Source organism: Moschus berezovskii, chromosome 5 (genome assembly GCF_049115385.1).
Source record: "Moschus berezovskii isolate FMDL1 chromosome 5, NW_MosBer_1.0, whole genome shotgun sequence".
NCBI classification, from domain to species: domain Eukaryota; kingdom Metazoa; phylum Chordata; class Mammalia; order Artiodactyla; family Moschidae; genus Moschus; species Moschus berezovskii.
Genome location: NC_142464.1, coordinates 126,631,874 through 126,648,989, shown reverse-complemented (window position 1 = coordinate 126,648,989; position 17,116 = coordinate 126,631,874). Strand labels below are relative to the sequence as shown.

The 17,116-nt window shown below is 60.7% G+C and overlaps 1 protein-coding gene across 1 annotated transcript in view; it reads right to left on the bottom strand.

Moving 5' to 3' along the window:
• The window catches only part of CPLX1 (complexin 1), a 39,791-nt gene extending 23,220 nt beyond the window's left edge, over window positions 1-16,571 (bottom strand). Inside the window, exons 1-2 of the mRNA XM_055435235.2 lie at window positions 16,449-16,571; window positions 15,045-15,149 (exon numbers count right to left, since the gene is read on the bottom strand). Of these exons, the coding sequence (XP_055291210.1) occupies window positions 15,045-15,075 (31 nt within the window). The 5' untranslated portion in view covers window positions 15,076-15,149; window positions 16,449-16,571. The remainder of the gene's footprint in view (window positions 1-15,044; window positions 15,150-16,448) is intronic.
• Window positions 16,572-17,116: the final 545 nt, after the last annotated feature.

Genomic DNA, 17,116 nt, shown 5'->3' with positions numbered 1-17,116 from the left:
TCATGGCAAATAGATGGGGAAACAAAGGACACAGTGAGAGACTTTATTTTATTGGGCTCCAAAATCCCTGCAGATGGTGACTGCAGCCATGAAATTAAAAGACACTTACTCCTTGGAAGAAAAACTATGACCAATCTAGACAGCACATTAAAAAGCAGAGACAGTACTTTGCCAACAAAAGTCCATCTGGTCAAAGCTATGGTTTTTCTGTTAGTCATGTATGGATGTGAGAGTTGTACTATAAAGAAAGCTGAGCACTGAAGAATTGATACTTATGAACTGTGGTATTGGAGGAGACTTGAGAGTCCCTTGGACTGCAAGGAGATCCAAGCAGTCCATCCTGAAGGAGATCAGTCCTGAATATTCATTGGAAGGATGGATGCTGAAGCTGAAGCTCCAATATTTTGGCCACTTGGTGCGAAGAGTTGACTCATTAGAAAAGACCCTGATGCTGGAAAAGACTGAAGGCAGGAGGAGAAGGGGACGACAGAGGATGAGATGGTTGGATGGCATCACCGACTCAGTGGACATGACTTTGAGCAAGCTCTGGAGTTGGTGATGGACGGGGAAGCCTGGCGTGCTACAGTCCATGGGTCACAAAGAGTCGGACGTGACTGAGCGACTGAACTGAACTGAACTGATGCAATATTGCTCTTGACAGCACTGAACTTTACTACTTTCACCAGCAGACACATCCACATCCAGTGTCGTTTCTGCTTTGGCCGCTCCACTCTTTTCTGTTAGTAATTTCCCTCTGCTCTTCCCAGTAACTTATTGGACACTTTCTGACCTCGGGGGGGTTGTCTTCCAATATCATATCTTCTTGCCTTTTCATACTGTTCATGGGGTTCTCCAGGCAAGAACACAAGTGGTCTGCCATCCTCCTCCAGCGGACCACGTTTTGTCAGAGCTCTTCACTACGATCATCTGTCTTGGGTGGCCCTGATGGCACAGCTGATGGCTTCCCTGAGTTATGCAAGCCCCTTCACCAGGACGAGGCTGTGACCCACGACGGGGCTCTGACCATTTCTCGATGACCTGCTCAGCTTTGAGGAGCGCCTTTCAGGAAGTCTGTGTATCTGTCAGTTAGGATTTGTCTGATGCCCTTCTCTTGACTACGCTGGGTGCCGGCTTCGGACGGCAGGACCCCAGAGGGTGGAGTGCCTTCTCATTCCTTCCTGCCCCAGGCCAGCCACACTCTCGATGGCTGAGATGGTCCCCGTGCTGGCCTGGCTGGCCCCCCTGGAGCTCAGGGCCCTCCTGGAGCCACCGCCTTGGGTTTTGGCGCATCTCTTTATTTTTAAATAATTGAATTTATTTACATACAGTTATGGCTGTGCTGGGTCTTTGTTGCTGTGCAGGCTCTTCTGGAGCCGTGACAAGCTCGGGGCGTGCTCCCGTTGCGGCGTGCACTCTTGCTGAGCACGTGCAGGCTCTTCTGGAGCCGTGACAAGCTCGGGGTATGCTCCCGTTGCGGTGTGCACTCTTGCTGAGCACGTGCTCCAGGGCACAGGCTCATGAGTTGTTGGGCTGGGACTCTGCTGCTCTGCCGCACGTGGACCTTTGTGAACCAGGGGTCACACCCATGTCCCCTGCACTGGCAGGCAGATTCTTACCAACTGAGCCACCAGGAAAACCTTGCCCATTTCTTAATTGGGCTGTTGATCACCTCATTATTAAATGGTAACTGTTCTTTATATATCCTGGATACAAATCTGATTTTATTAATGTTCTCAGCTAACTTTTTTCATCCCCACCGCTCATTTCAGTAATTCCCATTCTGATCTTTATTATTTCCTTTCTTCTGCTTGCAGTGGAGGTGATTATGACTTCCCTGGTGGCTCAGACAGTAAAGCTTCTGCCTACAATGCGGGAGACCCAGGTTCGATCCCTGGGTTGGAAACGTCCTCTGGAGAAGGAAACGGCCACCCACTCCAGTGTTCTTGCCTAGAGAATCTCATGGATGGAGGAGTGTGGTAGGCTACAGTCCATGGGGTTGCAAAGAGTCAGACACGACTGAGCGACTTCACTTCTGCTCACTCTGGGTTTCATGCCTTTCCCTCAGTTTCAGCTGGCAGAAGTTGAAGTTAATCATTTGAAACCTTTCTTCATTTCTGCTGAGGTGTTTGGTGACATGTTTCCCTCTAAACACAACTTTACTGAATTCCACAATTTTTATCTTTTTTTCCGTTTGCATTCAGTTCACAGAGCTTTCTGATTTCCTCACTGACCCCTTCTCGGCCTCATGGGCTGTTTAGCGTGTGCTGTTCAGTCTCCAAAGATTGGGTAGGTTTTCAGATCTCTTTCTGTTATGTGTTTCTTGTTTCATCCCACTGCGGACGGAGAACTCACTCCAGTCACTGTGGACTGGCTCTCACGTTTACTGGGGCTGCTTCTGTGGCCGAGAAGACGGTCTGCTCCGGTGGACAGCCTGACAGTGAGAACCGCCCTGAGTGTCTGCAGAGTCAGCTGGCCGTGTCGGTTGCAGTTTGCTCCCGTCTGTAGGTCCCTCTGAGGTTACCACCAGAATCTGTGGGTTGTCTGTTTCTCTTTTAAGCTCCACCTGTTTTTGCTCACATGTCTTGAAACTTATTATGAGTAGAAATGGTCAGGACTGTTATGTCCTCTTGATTAACTGGTTCCTTCTCACTGGGAAAGAAACATTTTCCCCTTGGTCATAATCTTTGCTCTGAAATCTACTCTGTCTGACATTAATGTGGCCTCTCAGGCTTCTTTGGATTAATATTAACATGACTTTTCTCGTTCCTCCTTTTTAATGTTCCCTTATTTGTGTCTTTATATTTCAGGTGCATTTCTTACAGGCATGAAAAAGTTGGGTCTTGATTTTCTACCAAATCCAACATCTGCACCTTTTATGAGAATGTCCCCAAGAGCAAGAGCAGAAATAACTACCAATCACGGGACCTCCATCAGGGTAAGAAGTGGACGACCTCGGCTCTGGTTGTGGGGAAATTATCCTCAGACTAAACCTTGCTCTGATCCCAGCAAACAAAGTTCAGACAAGACAGGAAAGAGAAAAGCTGTATCTAAATAGCATGGCCACAGACTGAGCAGAATGAGTGTATTAGGGAAGCAGAGGCGTGCAGCAGCACCAGGGTGACGGGACTCGCGACGGGCGGCATCCGTGAGAAGTCCCCGGGCCGGCGAAGACCTGGAGAGCAGCAACCAGGAGGAGGGAGCCGCGCCGCAGCCTGGCGGGAGAGACGGGGGCAGAGAGGAGCAACGAGAGGCAGAGGCGGTGGTGAGGAGCAGAAAACACACCTAAAGTGAGGAAGTCCCAAACGGCGGCAAGCACGGGCTCCTGAACGGTGCGGCTGAGTGAACAAACATTTAAGTCACACTGTGACTCCAAAATGTCATTAAAAGTGAGATCAGCTTTAGCCCTGGAACCACCCACGCCGGGAAGAGTGCCCGGCTCGGGTGCACGCTCGCCGGGTCTGCAGAGAGGGCAGTTTGGAGACTTGGCAGACCAGCCCCGCACACCCTTTGTGCTGCCTTCATGACCAGAGGATTCCGTGGCTCCCTGAAGGCCCGCCCTGCAGCCTCCACACTGCCGCCTCAGCAGCACTCCAGCAGCCTGGACAGAGCCCCACGCGGTTTCCCTCCGCGTGGCACCTCTCACGGCCCCACGTTTCGTCTGTTTACTGGATTCCGTTCTGTTTCTGACACTAGAACGTACACGTCATCAGACGGAGACCATCTGTCTGTGTCCAGCTCGTGGGAACCACTCAGTGAGTACATGACATTGGATGACAGGATTACGTCCCTAACCTACAGTGCAGGGGCGCCCGGCAACATCGTTTATAAGAGCGGAGAGCCCGGCTGTGAGATGGCACTGGTTAAGTCAGTGGTGGTGAATTCATACACGCCCCTACACACGAATGAGTTCTGTTTCAAGGGCACGTTCATGCGTCTACAAAGTCAGCCTAGGCACCCAGCTAACACAACTGGTATGCGGTACTGTATTGTTTAGTCGCTCAGTCGTGTCCGACACTTTGCGACCCATGGACTGTAGCCCCCCAGGCTCGGAACACTGGGGTGGGCTGCCATTTCCTTCTCCAGTAGTACCGTATAGTAACAGGTTTATAACACTATTCACACAAACGCATAAAGCAAACACATATAGTACAGGAAACACGGGAACCTCACAGCGCAGCGCCTTGCAGAGGACGGTGTACAGGACAGCAGCCGACACACGGCAGGCGAGCAGGGCGCTGACGGAGGAGGGCAGGGGTGGGATGGCCCCGCGGAAGGGCCGTCAGCAGCAGGACGCGGCGGGCAGGCTGCATCTCTGAAGGCTTGCCACCTGGAGGTTCGAACGTCGGGGACTTAGGGTGCCAGCCATCACAGCATCAGGGGTCCCCACACCCGCGGCGCTCATGCCGGACCCCGCGGCGCTGCTTGTCGTCACGCTGCCGGCCTCGCGGCCCTGTGACTCTCAAACTGAAAGCCTGTGGCGACCCTGTGCTGAGCAGCCCGTCAGCGCCGTGTCGTCAGCAGCCTTTACCCCCTTCCCATCTCCCGCCACGTCTGGTGATTCTCACGCCTCAGCCCCTCCACCAGCAAAAACACTGAGTCAGTGAAGGTGGCGATGGTTTTCTACCGTACAGTTTTTAACCCAGATACAAACACTGTCTTTTTCAGACAAAACACTGCTGCATCCTTAATAGACTATATCGTAGTGTGAACATACCTTCTGTGCGCACTGGGAGCCCAGAACATGCACACGACACACTTTATTGCGACATTGCCTGCACTGTAGTGGCCTGGAACTGACCCCACACTGCTTCTGAGGTCTGCCTGCACTGGTCTTCCCAGCACACGGCACTCACTCCAGCTACCCTGTGTTCCACATCCCATCCAGGTGGTCTAATCCCGGGTGTCCTAAAGCTGGTCGTCCTAACAACTGATGGTACCGAGTTATGGTTGAACAGGCTGGATCGAACACCCATGCTTGTCAACACCACTTCCACACCCCCACTAAAATGGGAGCAAAATGCAAAGCTGTGATTGCACAAGGACAAACAGAATGGGAGCAGAGAGAGCAAGCAACTGAGACATCAAACTGGGGGCAACGGAACAGAAGCACGGGTGGGGGTGGTGAGGGGTCAGCGAGGCGGAGCCCTGCCCAGGGCTCCCACAGAGGAGGTGGGTCAGAGGTGACCCAAATCAAGGCCCCGAGAGCGAGAAAGTTCAAAATGCCAGGTCAAAGGGAAACCGTCAGAGCCTCCAGACAGAAAAGCACAGGGTCATGGAAAAGCAACTGGGAGTGAGGGCAGTGTCAGATCAATAGCAGCTTTGGAATCTGAAACGGACATAAAGCTTCAGAACCCAAGGAGGAAATTCTTTAAAATCCACAACTTTATACCCAGCCCACCTGGCAGTGGTGCACGAAGGCAGAATAGAGACCAGCTTGCCTGGGTGCCCGCTGTCGGGAGGTTCCCCAGGGCCCAGCAGGAGGGGACGGGGAGAGGCCTGGGCACAGGACACGGTGCCAATGGGGCAGGAGGGGCTGGTGTCCTGGGTCAGTGGCTCCAGAGGAACACGGACGCCAGTCATCTGGGACCTTTAACACATGAGCGGCGGCTCAGGGTAAAGAGCTGCCTGCCAGTGGAGAAGACACAGGAGACGTCCGTTCAGCCCCTCAGTAGGGAAGGTCCCCTGGAGTTGGAAATGGCAACCAACTCCAGTATTCTTGCCTGGACAATCCCACAGACAGAGGAGCCTGGCAGGCTACCGTCTGTGGGGTCGCGCACGAAGAGTCAGGCACGACTGGGCCTGAGCACAGGCGACGCTGGGGAGGGGCTGCCGCTGGAGCGTGGGAAGAGTTCAAGACAGAGCTCAGAGCGCCAGACAGACAGAAAGCGAGGCGGGTGCTCGGCGGACCACGGGCTCTGGAGGAAAGGGCGTGCCGGGCGCTCCGCGGGATGCAGTGCACCGAGGGGCATGTCGGGAGGGGCAGGAGGTCTGTCCCAACTGAGGGTCCCCACCCGGCCCAGGAAGCCAACACGCCCGCAGGTGCTTTCAGCTCCAGGGGGCCCCTTGGGTCAGAATTCAAGTTACAGGTGCAGCCCCGCTTCTGCCCAGAGGACAGAGGGCAACTATGTACAAACTGTTCCTGAAACTGGAGTCAAGTCTGTACATCATCCACAGGACGAGTTTCACCTCAAACTGTCTCCACAGCAGATGGAAACTGCACCGCTCAAAGGGCTGATGTCAAGAAACGACCCTCTCCTGGTGTTTTCTGGCCAAAGCTGCTTTAAACCACAGTTGCCAGGGAAGGCTCACTCTTCTCCCCCATCTTTGGAATAGCCAGCCGATCCCGAAACTAGTTCTATAAACTGACAGCATGAAGAGCTGTGCAGTCTTTTAAAATTAGAACTGGACCGAAGGAATTTATTTCTCCTTGAAAAAATACCTTCAAGTGCTATTATTTCAGGGGAGTGACGAGCGATTCTAACGGATGAGTTTGAAAGCGATGCGGCGTTGTAATCTCCATATCACTTCTCTATGCTTTTCTGCATTATTTCAGCTCCCTGCAATGAACATTTATAATTTTCAAGCTAGGAAAAAAAGTCCACTTTCATGTTAGAAAATAAATATGGACAAATACCTCTTATCAAATTTAAGGCAAAGATAAAATATTTTTATATTTTAAGAAAACATCGACTGTAATACCCATCCTCCAGAGCAAAACCACAGATCCGAAGGTGTGTGTGGGTGGGGGCCAGACAGAACTTGCTTGGCCAGACCTGGAGACACACGGCTTTGCTCCTGATGGCAACAACTAGAACCTGAATGGTGTTTCCAAAGGCACAGAGGCTCCAAAACACTGCAGAAGGTTTTTTAAAAAGAAAAGCTAATCCATGCGCTAAGATTAAATGAGTGACGTAGCAAGAAAGCGTGTCAATAGGTCAGAGTGAGGACAGCACAGGTTAGACCAGATGTTAGCTGCAACGAGACACGGTAAACAGCAAACATTCTTACAAAGAAGACACACAGTGAAGCCCCGACAGACGCCCACCCCGCTGCCCAGGGGAGGTGCTTGGCCTCTAGCCCTGCATGCGGGCCCGCGCCAGCCTCTCTTCAACACCCTAGGCCGAGGAAGCGGCCACACCTGCTCAGGCCACTGTCTGCTGTCCTCTGCCTTGGGCCCAGCATCCCACATGCCCGCTGCCCCGCCGGGATGACCTGGAGGCGGGAGAGGCGGCTGCCCACCCTGTCCTCGTCCGTGTTCTCCTGCAGGCAGAGACCACCCTGCCTGAGGCCACGGCCCAGCTGGGGTGCCCACACCCTCGGGAAGGAAGACTCAAAGCCTGGGCCCTGTCACCCTGCTGAGAGCCGTGCTCTGCCCCGGGCCTGGGGCCTCTTCTGAAGCTGGCTGAGAGCCTGGCTGGGGGCTGGCTGCATGGAGGGTCGCTTGGGAGGTCCCCGTGCTCAGTCTTAACCAGCTGAGTCGGGTCTGGCCTGCCCTGTCTTCATCTTCTGCAGAGCTCAGCGCTCCCCTGCTTCCGTGGCCTTGCCTCCCTTGCCAGCTGGCCGGGGGGACTGGGCAGGCGCTCCACACCCATCAGGGAGGGGCCGCGGGCCACCACTGTCCCTGCCTGCGGTGCCAGGCTCCAGGCAGAGCGTCTGGCCTTGGTTTCAGGAGAGGATGCCCTGAGACAGAGGTGAGATAAGGCCGTCCAGGAGCAGAACCCAGCCGGGCACAGACAGCGCGGTCCCAGGCCCCCGCCCGCGTTCGCCACGGCCTGTCTGCTGCGGGAGAGGTGGCCCAGGACCCAGGGCAGGGGCTTGCCCAGCCCAGCCGGCCCCACACCTCCCGTCCTGAGGCGGAGCAGAGGCTCCTTCCAACCCTCCGCACAGCTGGACACAGCGGGAGGGACCTGGGGCTGATGAGCTGCTGCTGCTGGGGGCGGGGTCACCCACTGTGTCCACTCCAGGGCCGGGCGGGGGGCGCCCCACTGCAGAGGCTGCCTTCTGAAGGGTGTGACGTGCGGTGGGGTCCTGCGGCCCAGGGACCCTCGAGGGCCTGAGGACAGAGCCTTTCACCCGTGTTGGGGGTCCCCGTTCTCCCTGCCTCTCCTGCTGTAGCCCCGGCACCTCCTCTCCCCAGAGGCCCCTCGACCACGGTCTTCCCGCCCATCCTGGGTGGCGGGGGCCAGAGGACAGGCAGAGGCCTGAGGCTGCAGTGGCCAGGGTGCCTGCCCTGCTCCCAGCTCAGGAAGCAGAGCTCAGCACGCAGGCCTGGCGTTTCCCCTGGGACACGGCCCCAGCGTCCCCGGGGATGCTAGGGGCGGCCATCACACCAGCAGACGCTCCCAGGCTTTGTCACCAGCCGCCTGAGCTCAGTCTGCACTGGCACCCAGATTCCAACACTCAGCCCAGCACTCTCAGCCTTCCACTGGCCCCAAGACACCGCAGCTCATGGGCTAGTCCACGGGACCAACGGGACCTAGGGCTGAGATGGGAGCTTCCCCAGCACCCCTAGGCTCTGCCCCTGAGAGCAACTGGAGGTCCCGCCTGACCTCTGCAGGGCTGAGAGGAGCCGCCACCCCACCCCCACATCAGAACAGGAGGAAAGTGAGGCAGTGCTGGAAAACGGGGCTGTGCAGAGTGCGAGCACAGATGGCCCCGGAGGAGGGGCTGGAGAGGCCCCACCTGCCCCCAGACGGGACTGGGACTCGTAGCAGCCAGCGGCAGGCGTCTCAGAGGACCGGCTTCCCCCCACGTGGGCCCAGAGCCCCACAGGGGCTGCTTGGAGCTGCCAGGGGCCGCCTCCCCGACCTCTACTGACCCCGGCTTGGATTCAGGAGGCCAAGGGCTCAGACGTGCCCACAGTGGGCTTTACCAAGACCTGACACTGACTTGGGGCCCCTGTTCCGTGAGAGGTGAAAACACGCAGAGGCACACCCAGTCCCACAGGCTGGTTGTCAGCACAGGTTACAAGAGCCCGTCACGTGGAGCTGCTCACACAAGCGCCTTAATCCCAACCAGAACCGCTCGCCAACCAATGAGACAAAAAATAAACGACCTGATGGCTGAAGTGCATTGCACTGGGGCTAAAGCATCTCTGACTGAGTGTCGGCTTCACCAACAGGAGGGGCTTCGGGAGGAAAGACAGCTTCTCTTAAGTGTCCTTTAAGCCTCTAAGAGATGAGGGCTGTCTCTGCTGAGCCCCGCGAGCTGAGCTAGCGCTTCTTCCATCCAACATGGCATCTGGGAGCCCACTCTGATGAAAACTGGTATTTTATCATCTAGTATTTGTTGCCTGCCTGCAGAGGAGGAACCCAGTTCTCAAGGGAAGGAGGCACCTCCGCGCTCTGGGAGCTTGTGGTCTGGGGGCCCTGCTCCTGGAAATCAAGGTTTCCCAGTCTGGTGATGGGCTGGTGTGAGCTGCCTTGTTTGGAGGGTGATGGGCTTCCTTGGCCCTCACCTTCCCAGACCTTCTTGCTTATGACACACAGTGGAAACCTCCACGAGATTTCACAGACATCCTTGCCAAGCAAACAAGGCAAGGCTGCCTCCTTCTTCCTCCCCTTACTGTGCATGGGACGCTGGAGCAGCAGCAGCCACTTTGTGACTGTGAGAAGCGTGCTGACCGCTCCACTAGGAGGACAGGGCACAGTGAGAGCCAGAGCCAGGCCCCCGACGGCTGTGGAGCAGTTGAGCCACTTGCTGACACCGCATCACATGAGGAAAACAAATTCTGATTCAAGCCACGCTGTCTGGTTCTCTGTAATTTGAGTCAAAAGTATTTTCCCCAATGCAGAATTCTAGAGTTCCCCCACCCCAATCTGTTCCGTCCCCTGCCGTCCAGCTCAGCCTGTGATGCTCATCGTCCCAGAGGCCAGAGAACCTGGCCTCGCCTGGCCAGTGTCCCAACAGAGCAGCCCCTGGCATGTGGGAGGCCCCTGATAGAGTGAACCCCCAAACAGATGGAGGCGGCAGGGGAGCCCGAGGGAGCAGCCCTGTCCTCAGGCCCTGGGTCTGGACAGAAGAGGGATGCTTAGCCTCATCCTTGGTGTGGAGCCGGGAGCAGGGTGGCATGGGGTCCGGCTGCTGCAAGGCAAGGAGGAGTGCTGGCTGAGGGGCTCCCTGCCCAGGGTGCCTGGCCCACAGAGGGGGCTCTGCCTCCTGTGAGCCCCGAGATGGGCTGCCCCCTTCTCTTGGACCTGGAACCTGTGGCCCCTACACATCTGGGGCCCAGGCCCAAGACCCGTGAGGTGCCCCGGCTAGCAGTGCCCAGTCCACACCCTCAAGGCATGGTGGCCCCGGGTGCAGGCTCTGCCCAGGGGTTCTCTCCCCGGGGTCCTTCCCTCTGCGGAGGTCTCGGTGACGCGGTGCCCCTGTAGCCCACACACACACAGATGTGTAGGCCTCAGGACAGCGGCTGTCCATTCCCTCATCCCTTCCACGCACGGGGCACAGGCCCCCTGCTCTCTTGCCCCTCAAGAGAGGATGGCCTCTCAGCCCAGACTCCCTGCCTGTAGGACGGGCCCAGGGCCAACTCGCCACAGGACACCATCCACATCAGCCAAGCCCCAGGACGTGGCCAGGGCAGGCCTGATCTCGGGGAGGAAGACCCCTCAGGCTTGGGCTCTGGGCTGCCTTCCGAGCCTGTGCCAGCCTTTGCACCTGCAGCGTCCCAGGCTGTCCGCTCATCCTTGGAGCCCCCTTCACACATCCCCTCGTCCGTGAAACCCTCCCCTACCCCACACTGCTCTGGAGACCGAACACGTTCCAGACATAGAACATGCCACACTGAGCAGAAGGACAGGACAGGGTCACTTGGGGCAAAATAGCTGTGTGCTCCCGGCGCAGCCCAAAGAGCGCCTGTAGCGGGCACGCTAACCCAACGGCGCCCGCCTCTCCTCTGACATGTATATGGGGCTCCTAGGCGTCCACCACTGCCTGGCCCTGGGGGAGAGCAGCTTCTTCAAGTTACACCCTTGAGGACCCCGAGTCTCCGACCTGGGCAGACGCAGACGGGCTCCCAGCCGCCACACGACGTTTGCTTCAGCCCCTCAGCCAGCACTCCTCCTTGCCTTGCAGCAGCCGTTGCGTCAGTGTTTGCTTCTCTCGGGGAAGGAGCGTTGGCTCACGTAAATCTGGAAGCGTCTTGAGGGATCGAGGGAGGGCCCAATGCCTGTCAAGGCCTCCCGGAGTTTGCCAACAGCTCGCACCTTCCTCGACTACTGGGCCCCAAGAGCATGGTCCCCAGCTGGTCCCACGTGCCCCCTGCAACCCCGGTCCCCAGCCTCAGAGCGACACCAGCAGAATCGAGTGCCGGGGGCCATGTTTTCTGAGTCGGAAGGGCCCCTGGTGCTCCGTCAGCCCACAGAGCATCCTGGCCCTGAGAGCAGAGACTCCCGGCCCACTGGGTTCCACGCAGGCTGCAGGGAGACGGGGTGGGGCCTGAGTTGGGGCCTCCAGGGTCCACTCTAGGGCCCGGGAGTGATTGGGCAGACCCTGCCATCTCAGGGAGTTCCCAGAGCCCCCTTCCTCCGTGGCCCACGGCTGCCCTCCTGCCATCAGAGAAACACCCGGAACCCGGAAGCTGCATGGAGCTGCGGTTTGGGGCCACGGGCCCTGCTGGGACCGGTGGGGTGGGAGGGCCTGCAGGTGGCCTCCGCCCTCCCCCTGCAGCCCAGCGGCTTCCCCTTGCCACCCGCCTGCCCGGGGCAGTCCCGTCCCCACTCAACATGACAGCTCCTCGTGGACACCCCTGTGCCCCCTCCCCTGCAGCAGGGTCTCCCAGGCCCGCGCCCAGCTCCCAGATGACCTGTGGTTGCTTGGAGTCCACCAGGCAGGCCGGTGGAGGAGCACCCTCAGCAAGGCCGTGGGACCACGGCTCAGAGCCAGGGGCCATGCCGGGCATGGGCGGGCATCCACAGAGCCACGGGACGGGCATAGGGTGGGCACAAGGTGGGCAGGCATCCACAGAGTCATGGGACGGCCTGGGTTTGCCTGGGGTTTCAGGGCTTGCCGAGCGTGAACTGGCCCTCCCTGAGTGGGCCCTGCCCTACCTCACGGAGGTGCCCAGAATGTTCAGGCGAGCAGGATGGACGGGGCAGAGGCTGCCAGTAGGGTTGAGACCGGACGAGTGAGTCAGTGAGAGGCCCGTGCAGCTCAGACATGTCAGTTCTCCCCAAACACAGTGCTCGCGGGCGGGAGGGCAGGGCCGGGCAGGTGGGGCCAGGACAGGTGGGCAGGACAGGTGGGGGCAGGCTGGTGGGGGCAGGCTGGTGGGGCCAGGACAGGACAGGTGGGCAGGACAGGTGGGGGCAGGAGGGTGGGGACAGGACAGGTGGGCAGGGCAGGTGGGGGCAGGCTGGTGGGGGCAGGCTGGTGGGGCCAGGACAGGACAGGTGGGCAGGACAGGTGGGGGCAGGAGGGTGGGGACAGGACAGGTGGGCAGGGCAGGTGGGGGCATAAGTGTGGAAGGCGTGCACCTGTCTGCAGCTCAGCAGGTCCCAGGCTGGTTCCTACCAAGAGCCCCAGAGTGGACAAGGCTGGGCAGATGCAGTTGTGTGTCCAGGCGCTGGGGGGCCCCATCTGTCTGCCCGTCCGTCTGATGTTGGACTCAGTGCTCCCGCTGCTGGCCCTGCCAGGCGGCTACCCGGAAACCTCTGCCTAACAAAGACCTTGCCTGAGCACGGCCAGGCAGCTGGCCCGGCTCAATGAGGCCGCTCGGAGTCCTGTCCCCAGCGCTGCGAGCAAGGCCTGCGGAGGGCTCCTGCCAGGCTGCGAGTCCTTCTCTGAGGGTGCGTGTGTGCACAGTCTCTGCTCTGGGCCCCGGCTCCGTTTCTCAACCTGTTTCTTAATTATCCCTGTGTCTTTGGGCCTCTCTGCCTCTCTGCCTGCCTGTCCGTCTCCCTGTCTGCCTGGCCTGCACTTGCACTTCTTGCAAGACCCCGGCTCCTCGGGTCTCCCAGGCTCCGTCTCAGCCACCCATCTTCTGCTCTGAGCTCTGACCCCCTTGCTCTGTCCCTGCTTGCCCTCCAGCACCTGCCCTCGGGGCCTCACAGTCTGCCCCAGCCCTGCTTCCCCATGGCTCCACCTCACCGGGGCACTTCCTTTGTGTTTGCCGTCTGCCTGCCTCTCACCCACATTCACCCTGAGAGAACAGAACGCCGCCCGCCGGGGAGGGAAGACAGGGTCTCTCCCCAAGCAGCCCTGGGGCACAAATGGGCTGGGGGTGGGGTAACGCCAGGCTGGGGCGCCCCCAGCTCCCGGCCCCTCGTCAGGAGTGAGCCCGCCCTGTCACCGCGGCAGAAGGAACTTGGGGCGGCCACGGAACAAAGACAATCCAGGCTGGCAATTACCCAGCTAATTTCAGCCACGGAGACAGCCAATCAAATATTTCGGTTTCCTTCCAAGCCCACCTCAGGGCCTGAATTAGCCGCCTAATTAATTATCTGCAGCAGCCAGGGGCTGGCTGGGGGGAGCCGGGAGCCGCCTGTGCCCGGATCACGTCCCGTGACGTAATCGTTATAATTAGACTCAACCTGCAGCCCATGCCTGACTGCAGAGCCTGGAAATGTGGCCCCGGGCCACACCAAGACAGCTTTCCTCTTAACTTGAGTCCAGGGGAGATGCGGCCCACCGTGGGGCCCCGATCCTGCCCCTAGCTCCAAGCGCCAAGCCCCGTGGCACCCCGCCTCTGGTGAAAAGTGGCCTGTCACCCCTGCCAAGAGGTGGCCTTGCCCTGCAGCACGTGACCCACACCCGGCTGCGAAAGGCATCGGGTCAGGGTGGGGCCCACGGAGGCCACATGTGGCCCGAGGTGAGGCTGACGCACAGGAAGACACCTCGGACCACAGACTTGGGTGGTGCCTGTCACCAGGGCTCCCACGGCTGGCACTCACCGGGGGGGCCGGGGACACAGGGCTGGCCCCAGGGGCCGGGCTGACCAGACCGCTCTGTCAGGACGCACCCGTGTCAGTGTGGACCGAAGTCCACTGCCCTGCCCACCTCCTGAGCCAGGGGCTCAGCTCTCTGTGTGGCGCCACCAGCCTCTCTTGGCTGTGGTGACAGCTCTGAGCCGAGGCACATGCTCCTTTCAAAACAGTCAGCGGGGGCTCCCTCCCCCAACACACGCATGAGAGTGCACTGCGGCTGTGGGCGCACACGAGCTATTCGGGGCCTTTTCCCTTATCCTTGTGCCCAGCCAGTCCTGACCCCTGTGCCTAGCCGGCCCTGGCCCGGTGCCCAGCTGGCAATGACCCTCTGTGTCCAGCCGGCCCTGGCCCCCTGTGTCCAGCTGGCCCTGACCCCCTGTGCCCAGCCAGCAATGACCCCCTGTGCCCAGCCGGCCCTGGCCCCCTGTGTCCAGCCGGCCCTGGCCCCCTGTGCCCAGCCGGCAATGACCCCCTGTGCCCAGCCGGTCCTGACCCCTGTGCCCAGCCGGTCCTGACCCCTGTGCCCAGCCAGCCCTGGCCCCCTGTGCCCAGCCAGTCCTGACCCCTGTGCCTAGCTGGCCCTGGCCCCCTGTGCCCAGCCGCTCCTGATTCCTGTGTCCAGCCAGCCCTGAACCCCTGTGTCCAGCCAGCCCTGAACCCCTGTGTCCAGCCGACCCTGATCCCCTGTGCCCAGCCAGCCCTGGCCCCCTGTGCCCAGCCAGTCCTGACCCTTGTGCCTAGCTGGCCCTGGCCCCCTGTGGGTGCTCCTGGCCCTTCCCTGGTAACACCTTGAAGCCCTTGCTGAATGCCCCAGGTCCAGCTCTGCCCTTTACCCCTTCTCTGGCTGCCGTGGCCAGCCTGTGGCCTCTTGCACCCCTGCTCGCCGGAGGCAAAGTCCCTTTGGGGCCCCCAGATCTGACCAGTGAGACTTCCCCAGTGCCCCTTGGGTGGGCTCCACCTGACCACAGCATGTGGCGTACACCCTTCCCCACCCCAAAGCCGACCACGGTGACTCGGGGGTGCTGCCTTTGGTCCAGAGGAGCCTGCAGCTGTGCGGTGGTCTGAGGGTGACCCTGTGTGACAGCAACTGCAGGGGTGCAGGGGGTCCCCTCGCCCTACCTCCCAGGGCCTGTTTCATCACGAACTCCATGGCGATGGCTCTGCGTCCTCAGCAGCTCCTCGAGGGTCGAAGCTCACATGCGAGTGTGGCCAGGAGTCCTCTGCCTGGGGGTGGACGTGGTCACAGGTCACCCGACGGGGCTGGGAGGATGTGTTCCTCACTCCCGATCAACTTCCCTGAGATGGGGGTCTGGGGTCTGAGATAGCATCATCCACGGTCCCTGCACACCTGGGGGCCAGACCTCAGCAGGGGAGGGTCTGGGAGGGCCTGGGAGGGTCCCTGCAACGTGGTCTCATTGAGCTCCTGGCATCTGTGAAGGCGGCTTTTGGCTGCTGCTGCAGGGAAGGGGAGGGTGCAGCTCGAAGGAGGTGGCCTGTGTGAAGCGAGGGCAGCCCCAGGGGCGTTTGGAGGTGACTGGCTCAGTGAGTACTTGCTGGAGCCCTGGGCCACAGGGGCAGGGATCTATTTAAGGACAGGAAAGGTTAGTGCGGGTGGCACCTGGGGGGAGCGCCTTGGGTCTGATGAAACTTCAGAGACCAGGTTCCACCAGGGGAGAGGCTGGCAGTCACTGCCACCCGCCCAGAGACTCGGGAGCGGGGGTGCAGGGAATCCAGCCTTCAGGAAACAAATGAAATGGGGGTGGCCACTGTGCCCCTGCACGCACGGGTGGGCCTCTCCAGGTGCAGGTCAGCTGCAGGTCTAGTGGGGACGGGCTTCTTGTAAAATCAGTAACTAAAGTGACCCCCCCACCTACTGTGAAGTCTCTCCTGGCAGGGAAACCCAGGTCCCTGGAGATCCACTGTCTTATGGCTTTAAATTGTTTTCTTCCCAGATGAAGGAGACCTGTGTTAGTCTGGGTTGGGGAAGGAATGCCGGGGAAGCTGGGGGGGGGGGGGAGGTGGGCGGAGGAGTGCCCCCGACTGCCCGCAAGGCACTGGCCTGCAGGGCCACCTTTGCCGCAAAGCAGATCTTCTTCCAAACTTCTCCCCTGGCTCCCTAGGGAGGGGGTCTCAAGGCCACAGCGCGGCCAGGGCGCTGCTGGAGCTCCCCCAAGGCTCCCGCCGCCGCACCCCTCGGCTTTGCGGGCGGGCTAGTTGCCCCGCTCTGCCTAGCGGCCCTCAGGCGGGAGCGCGCCAGGAGAGAGAAAAAAAGAGAGAGAGGACGAAGCAGGGGAAGCGGGGACGCGAGACGCAGGAGACTCGGAGAAGCAGCAAGAGAGAGGGCGCGGGCCGGGACCGCGGGGCCGCTTCAGCACCGCGCCGGCGGACAGCGCCCGGCGGGGCCGGGGAGGGGGCTTCGCGGGCGAGCGCGCGCCCAGGGGGCCGGGGAGGGGGCCGGGGAGCGAGAGCGCGCTCAGCCCGGGCCGCGGAGCGGGCCTCGGGGCCGGGCCGGGGGCCGGTTACCTTCCTGGGCCGCGGCCGGGGCGCGGGCGGGCGGGCGGGCGGTCAGCGGCAGAGCGCGCTCGGGCCGGCCGGGTCCATGTGGCGCCCCGGGAACTGCGGCGACCGCTGAAGGGCACGGCGAGGAGGGCGCGTCACAGGCAGGCGCTCCCCGCCCGCGCCCGCGTCCCGGCGTGACGAGGAGGGCGGGGCCGCGGAGGCCGGGGGCGCCCGGGGCGGGGGGGGAGCGTGCCTCGCCCCCCCAGACCCTGCCCCTGGGCCGGACCGGGGTGGGGCGCGTCCGGGGAGCGAGTTCTCAGCCGGGCGCACCACCCCGGCCCTCCCTTGGGGCAGAGCCGCAGACGCTGCCCCCAGCAGCCTCCGTCCGATCCCGTCTGCGTGGGCCCCCCACCCAGCGCGAGCCAGGGACCCGCGCTCTCATCCGCTTCCGCCCGTGCGGAGCGCCTGGCGCGCGGGCGGGTCGGTCCGCAGCCCGGTGGGCACGGCCTTTTCTCGTCCGGGCTCGCGGCTCGCGGCGGCGGTCGGGGGAGGTTGGGGGTCGCGGCCCCGCCCGGCTTCCCACTCTCCACGGGGGCGCGGAAAGCGCTTCGCAGCGCGGCGGGTGACCGCGGTCCCCACCGGGCCGAGTGCCCCTGAGCGCTGTGCCGGTTTCGACCCCCGCCGCTGGGCGG